At 32.6% G+C, this 7,563-nt stretch overlaps 2 protein-coding genes across 2 annotated transcripts; both read right to left on the minus strand.

The window, feature by feature from the left end:
- Positions 1-626: 626 nt before the first annotated feature.
- LOC25479533 (UDP-glycosyltransferase 89A2) lies at positions 627-2,417 on the minus strand. The gene has a single exon (XM_013588052.3). It carries the CDS (start codon positions 2,319-2,321, stop codon positions 918-920), a length of 1,404 nt encoding a protein of 467 aa, XP_013443506.1. The 5' UTR covers positions 2,322-2,417; the 3' UTR covers positions 627-917.
- A 1,469-nt stretch (positions 2,418-3,886) lies between these two features.
- Positions 3,887-6,819, minus strand: LOC25479534 (GDSL esterase/lipase At2g03980). The gene is made up of 5 exons (XM_013588053.3): positions 6,390-6,819; positions 5,862-5,986; positions 5,534-5,752; positions 4,419-4,671; positions 3,887-4,224 (listed from the first exon to the last, which is right to left on the minus strand). Exons 1-5 carry the CDS (start codon positions 6,640-6,642, stop codon positions 4,022-4,024), a joined length of 1,053 nt encoding a protein of 350 aa, XP_013443507.1. The 5' UTR covers positions 6,643-6,819; the 3' UTR covers positions 3,887-4,021.
- Between the last annotated feature and the right edge of the window lie 744 nt (positions 6,820-7,563).

Below are 7,563 nucleotides of genomic sequence, written 5' to 3' on the forward strand. Positions count from 1 at the left end.
GTCATTTTTTGAACGTCAATCTGTATCTTGTAGCAAGTGCTATTTGAAATCCAGTGAAGGATTAAACTCAGTTAGTTACATGAACGACACATTCGACTAAAATTCATTCAATTGTTGGAGTGAAATGAATGTACCAAACAGGACCAATTAATGTGTTTTACTTGAAATATTCAATAAAACTATCCGACACAATATTGCAATAGTGTTTGTGGTACAAGTAATACAAAAGAATTATCAGACACAATTAAATAAACATAATGGAAAAATAAAATATAGAAAAACATTGATATTTCAGTAGAGGGTCAAAAACATCTGAGTAAATTTTCAAGTTGAGACAGCCATATGATCCATTAAACATCTTATGTAGAACAGATTACGATGAATTGAACATAAGGACTAACCACCATATTTAAAAAAAGGTCTTGTTAAGCGGCGAGTGCTCCTAAGACACTAGTTAAGGAACCAAAAGTAGAAAGGAAAGTCAAGTTTTGTATTGAAAAAAAATTTTTTTTAACTTTCAAAAAATAGAATACATAATTTTCAAGATAAAATTTCATTTTATAATTCCTTAACTGGTTAACATTTCCCTTCAAAAAAAAACATAACCTTCACAAGACAGATTGAAGTTTTAACTTTAAACATAACAAGTTATAAAAAAATGCATATAGTGCAAGAACTACAGGTTACAAAAAAATGCATCTCATATTTTGCAAACTAAAGTCTATTCCTGTGAAACCCCAATACTCCAAAAATGACGAAGAATTGGTATCCGATGTGTATCCGACACCGATAGTATATTTTCATATTGCTGATACAATAGAAATATTTTGCAACCTAAAGCCTATATTTTGATATTGTTGATACAATAGATGCCCTGAATTACAAATGAATTTCACAACATTTGACTCTATATCACACTATGATCTTTCTTTAACACCAAGTTGCTGCAAAGCATGGACAAGTTCATTCAACTCTTTAGAGGAAACACCATCCTTACTCACAGCCCTAAGAGCTTCCTCTTTCATCAACTTAGCTCTTTTCTTTTGTGGACTATCCCCACTCATAATACTTGATATCACCCGACCCAACTTATTCGGGTCAGGCACCGTATCCATTCCCTCGCAAACTCTGACCGCAACTCCCATATCCTCCACCAACAGCTTTGCATTCACAAACTGATCAGCCTCCATTGGCCATCCAAGAATCCCAACCCCGGCAACCACGGCTTCCAACACCGAATTCCACCCGCAATGACTCAAAAACCCACCCACAACCCGATGACCTAATATCGCTATCTGTGGGACCCAACCCTTCACCACAATCCCCCTACCCGAAACCCAATCCTCAAACCCCTCCGGCACCAATCCATAACCTTCCTCTATTTGCTCCACCGTCGACGGAACCTTCACCACCCAAACAAATCGGATCCCGGATCTTTCCAACCCGAATGCCAATGCCTCCATTTGATCCCTTCTCATTAACTTCTGACTCCCAAAACAAACATACAACACTGACCCATCCTCATCCCACCGGTCCAACCACCGTAACACGTCGGATCCATCTTCCAAGTCAGACCCGACCCGATCATACCCTAACGGTCCAACAGCAAAAAGTCTTCTATTACCGAATTGACCTTCAATATTATCCAAATAACCACCTTCCAACGCGCTAAACGTATTGATAACAAATCCCCAGCTTTCATCATTGGAAATGAAACTCTCTTTTACAAACTCCGACTCAGGATCCGATTCGACGTAACGACGAAATAAGCTAGGAAGATGATCACGCTTAAACGACGGCGTTCCGTGAATTTCATTGAACTCAACAACCTCCTGTGACTGAAAGAAAAGTGGGTTTCTCCAGCAACGGTTAATTACCGCGGTTAAAAAAGCCCCAGATGAGTAAAAAGCGATTCTGGGAATATTAAGTTGAGTAGCTAGTTGTTGAGTCCAGCCAAGGAAGAAATCGGATATGAGAGCAACAGGGGGATTATGGTGGATGTTAAACCACTGGATTATTGGGTTTTGAAGATTGGAAAGTGCGTTAATGAAAGGATAGTTTCCGGGGTTTCCGATTTCACGGAGATTTTCAACATCTGAGGGTATTTTGGGGTGTGAAGGGAATGGGAAGATTAGTGTTTTGATTGTGTTTGGGTGTGTTGACAAAAGAGGGGTTAAGATGGGGAGGTTTTTAGGAGTGACGATGATTGTTATGGTGAAGGTGGATTGAAGGGCTAATTGGTGGGTTAAGTCAAGGAGTGGAAGCATGTGGCCTTGTGCTGGGTATGGGAATATGAAAATGTGAGTCTTTGAGTTTGACATGGTTGGTTTCTTGCTTGGGTTGTTTTGGATCAATTTGATATAAGCTATTATCCACAAAGGAACAAAGAGTGTTTGACTTTAAATGGGAGGGAACACACAAGGAAAGAGTGGTGTTTTTAAGGCAAGCAGACATAGCCACGTGATTCTCATAGAAATTATCTACCGACGGTCTCTGCCTCAAGATTAAATATGCAATATTTTCTGAATGTGCACTTCTGTTATCATTTTAGTATCTGACATTATATAATTTTGTTAATTGAAGACGTGGCAAATGTTTTATGATTATAAGGAGTATGAGGTGTCACAAAGACTAAAATGAAATAGAAAATTGTCATTTTAATCCTTGAACAAAAAATTAATATTCCCGAAAATCAATATCTCCAAACTCGTCCAAACAAATGTTGCTCTTCGTCAAGAATTGTGTCGTCTTTCTCAATGAAGTTGTTATGTGGTCGCAGGAGACTTGATGTTAGGTCACCAACTATGCATACTTACTATCAGTTAGGTCGCTTTATGACAGTGAGATGCAAAGTCAGAGATCAAAGTGACCATTTACTCAATAAAAAGCGAAATTGTGATTAATTTTTATGAAAAATGTTAACTAATGTAGAAATTTAAGTGAGGGAAGACGGAAGGAGAGAGTGGTCTTTCCACTTGTATCTAATGTAGAAATTTATTTTTGAGGATTTAAATGGGTCATACATGTACAAATTAGTACTCCGCTTGACCCATAATAAATGTCCTTTTGTAAAATATATTGTCATAAAATAATTGACTCATTGCACGCAATTTTTTTTCTCTTTCAATTATATACTATAACTAATACTAACTACATCACTTTCAATTTAGTATCTTACACTTTGCATTTATGATTATGGTGAATACATACTTGAACACTTAAACCATTTTTCATAGGATATTATGTCATTTCTAACTAATCAACATTAACAATTCAATTTTGATAGTGTCATTTCAATCTATAAACTACCACATTGCTGTAAAGTTGAAATATTTTGCAATTTTCCTAACCAAAGTTAAAAAATTATTTTAAAAATTGTGTATTCAACACATAAAAACTTTTAAAAAACAACTTTTTCAATATAAAACTTACCAACTTTTCTACATAAAGTTTTCTAGATAGAAATTTTAAAAAACAACTTTTCTACAGAAATTTTATCTTTAAAATTGTATAATAACTGATTATTGTCAATCTATAATTGATTAGTTAAATACTTCCTCTGTCCCTATATGTAAACACCCTTTTATTAGAGGCAAAGGATGCTTACATATAGGGACGGAGGGAGTAATTAATTGTACATATGGGTCAATCGTCATTTATATCCATGTACCAAATCCAATAATATTGAGTGTGAAGGGGTGTTTATAAAAAAACTCAATTCCACATGATAAATATATGGCCTAAATCGAGTTTATAAAAAGTGATGCCTTTCACCTCACAATCTGATTTTCCAAAATTCAGTTAGATCCAATGTAAAGTCCTAATGTGATATAGTCATTTGTGATCAATAAAATTAATGCAGTACAATTTTATCTGCTCGCACATATGGAAGATCTTAATCTAGTTTATTATTATACTTATCCCAATGCTACATTACAAAGTGAAAACATAACCATACATATATATTAATTAGAGCATATATTTGTATTTTGTTGTTCAAATAATACAACTGATTTATTAATTAGAGCATTTTGAAGCTAGATGGCTTGCATATTGTCTTCTCAATGAAGCAACGTGTTGCATATATTTTGTTGGCAATTTGAGAGGGGTGATCATCAAAGAAGAGATGAGTGTTTCTGTTTGAACAAGTAGCATTATAAGGATGACATTGGAGATCACCAAAAATGTTATTTGGGCAGCAAGGTTTCCATGTTTCTAATATCCCTACAAAGAAAATCAGTTACTATTCAATTCGGTCCACCAATGCCAACATAAGTTATTATAAGTTCGACTCAGGTCCTTTCCCACGAAGCAGCTGTATGGATTAACCAGTTAAAAAATGGTTATAGCTGCACCGTGAGAGAGGATCTGAATCTTGCTAAATCAAACATTGAATAACCATTTGAATTTCTTCTTACCATATTTGTGTCCATTTTCTCTTAGATACATGAAGGACTCATAAAGATCTGAGTGGATAAAAGAAAAGCCAGGAAGTTGAGACTGCAGCTTTTGAAGTACATTAGGCAAACAATTATTATAATAGGAAATTGCCTTGTTTATTTTCTCATTGCATTCTCCTCTTGGTCTTGGTCTTGGAGCAAATGATGGAAAGCACCCAAGTGGTGCAATATTATTCATGAAAAACCTTCTAGCTCCTAGGTTGTAAATTTTCTGCAATAAGCAAATGATTGCACAATTGAAATAAATTTCATTTGCTCCAATTTTATATTGTGGTAAACCTACCTTATTTTTATATTTAAAATTAAAGTTCAAAAAGTAGAAGAGTAATTTTAATGTAAGTAGTCCATACAAATTGAAGTATTATTGAATTTTTTATTTTTTTATCTCAGCTTATTATATTAAAACTACATAAGGGATTTATGAAAAACCAAAAATAAAATTATAGAACAAATTAAGTGTGAAACCAATACATGATTGTAAAAATTAAGGTAGTTCTTAAATAAATTCAAGTTTGGTTAGATATAAGGATCCTATAACCAAAATTTATTTATAAATTAAATGATGCATACATACTCAAATAAAATTATTGAAAAGTTTATCAAAAAAATATTTTATTTTTTAATATATTTTATTTTTTTGTATTAACCCTCCTTTATCAGAGAAAATGGACACCGATAGTCCATAGTTTTTTTTTTTTTTTTTTTTAAGGAACTGATAGTCCATAGTTTTATCATGTTTGATTAAATAAATTATATCTTCAAATTACAATAAGATTCATTAAAGATACACTGTAAAAATTTCAACAATGCTTTTTTTTTTCAATGGAAAAAGTCAAAATACATTACATTTAGTCAAATACATTTAGTTTCCGGACAAAATAATAAAACAATCATAACCATTCCTATTATTTTATAATATTTAATCAATGGTTCAATCAAGATGAGCATAAGTTGGGGAAATTTTGCTAAACGTTGCCATGAAATAATATGTATATGCAGTTTTTTTTTTTTTTGAAGGAATGTATGATTGCAGTTATAGAGTTAAAATTAACAATAAATTATGTCACATATACCTGCAAGCGTAGGGAAAATTCTTTTAGCAGATAGGAAGAAAATTTTCTAGAGCCACGGAAGGTTCTGTTAACCAAGTTGTCATTCACACCAGTAGAGACAACAAACAAGGATTCAGATAGATGCTTCTCTAATTTTTCCTTTTCATCAAACATATGTGGCAAGTTATTCTTAATAACCCTCTTGAATAACTTTATCTGTTTGTCAAGAGTCAAAGTTTTCTGCAAAAAGGAGAGAAAAAAAATGTTACATAAAATAAAAACTAAAAAACTCTTCAATTCAAAGAATAGTTAAGCTTATGAATCTAAAAAATGTAGGTATCAAATTTACATTGTTAGTTTCTGGAAGAATGCCTGAACCAGCAGACGCAAAATTTATGCCTGTAATGATTTTGTTTCTGTGAGCCTTTGAAAGTCCCAAATAGGGAGGAACAAAGGGTAGCCCTAGATGTATAGCTGCATAAATAGTGAAATGAAATGTCAGTCAAATAAATCTATGAAGTTCGGACACTAGACACTACTCATTAATACCGATATTTTTTTTTGAAGCTAAATTAGCTCACCTAAATTGGTGCTGGGGGAATCGAATCTGAGACCTCGAGAAGGAGCACACTCCTAGGTCCCAAACCAATAACCCTCCGGTCACTATTATAAACAAAAATCATCATTTTAGATTCATTCATTAAATGATGTATGTGGTCTAAAATAAAGACCATATACATCATTAATTGAATGAATCTAAAATGCAAATTTTTGTTTATAATAGCGACTGGAGGGTGTACCACCAGACCAACTCAAGTTGGTTACATTATTACCGATATTAATTTGAGAAAAGAGAATATGAATTGTGTTTTCTCACCTAAGTAATCAACCACAGTTTTTCCATTAGTGTTTCGACCAGTAGGTTTGCCACCATCAAAGTCTATACCGTAAGGAGGAAATTTTGCATTTGATTGAATTGGAAGATAATTGTTGTTACCACTGTCAACAAGGGAATCACCAAAAACATAGATAGCTGGAATCTGTTTTGAGTGATATGAATTTGTTGATGATGCTAGGGGTAACAACAAAGTAATTAACACATAAGAAAAAGTGAGATAATTAGTGTTCATTTTCTCACACCAATATAGAAATAGCGTAGGAGGGGGTGTAAATGTAATAAAATGGAGTATGATTGTGGTCACTTAGAGGGATTGACCAACTTGCTTCTCTGCTTTGTAATGATTGTTGAACATTTGTTTGGGGTTTTATAGTGGTATAGATGTTTTTCTAGAACAAAAAAAAAATATCAATGTGAACATAATATATATAATTTACAAGGATTCAATGTGAAAGAGAGACCTACTTTTGTCTACAAAATCCCCCCTTGAATAAAATTCCTTTTTGTTGATTTCTGAATATCAAATCAAGTGACTTAGCTTTTTGGATTTTTGCCTTTCAAGAACTTACCATTATGGAGAAACTCTTCAGCTTCATCTCTAAAGGCTTAGTACCTTAATTAGTGATGCATTTGAGGCTATCACAAGAATGTAAATAAGAGATTCCTTCTTTCCAATGTGGTATTAAATTACAACTTTTACATTAACATCAAATTCAATGGAATCTTTGGTTTAGGGAAAAACACAAAAGTACATAGTCCAATAAATGACAATTATGCATATACTTACACATTAGTTGCCTTATTATAGGGGTATTATTTGTTCCCTTAAAAAAAAAGTTGTATTATTTATTACTTTAAAATATCAATAAGATGATAATTATACTTTCTTAAAAAAAAATACTACCTCCGTTCCTTTTTAATTGTCACTTTTTGACATTTTACACAAATCAAAACAATTAATAAATGTTACTACTTTTGATACAATTGTTTTCATTTTTACTATAATGGCCTTATTAATTTAATATTTTTATTTCATATGTTTCTCTCTTCACAATAAATATCTAAGGGTAATATTGATAAAACAACATTTAATGTTGCATTGAACTTTGAAAGTGACAGTTAAATATGAACAAAAAATTTCTCTAAAAGTGAC

Source organism: Medicago truncatula, chromosome 5 (assembly GCF_003473485.1).
Source record: "Medicago truncatula cultivar Jemalong A17 chromosome 5, MtrunA17r5.0-ANR, whole genome shotgun sequence".
NCBI lineage: Eukaryota > Viridiplantae > Streptophyta > Magnoliopsida > Fabales > Fabaceae > Medicago > Medicago truncatula.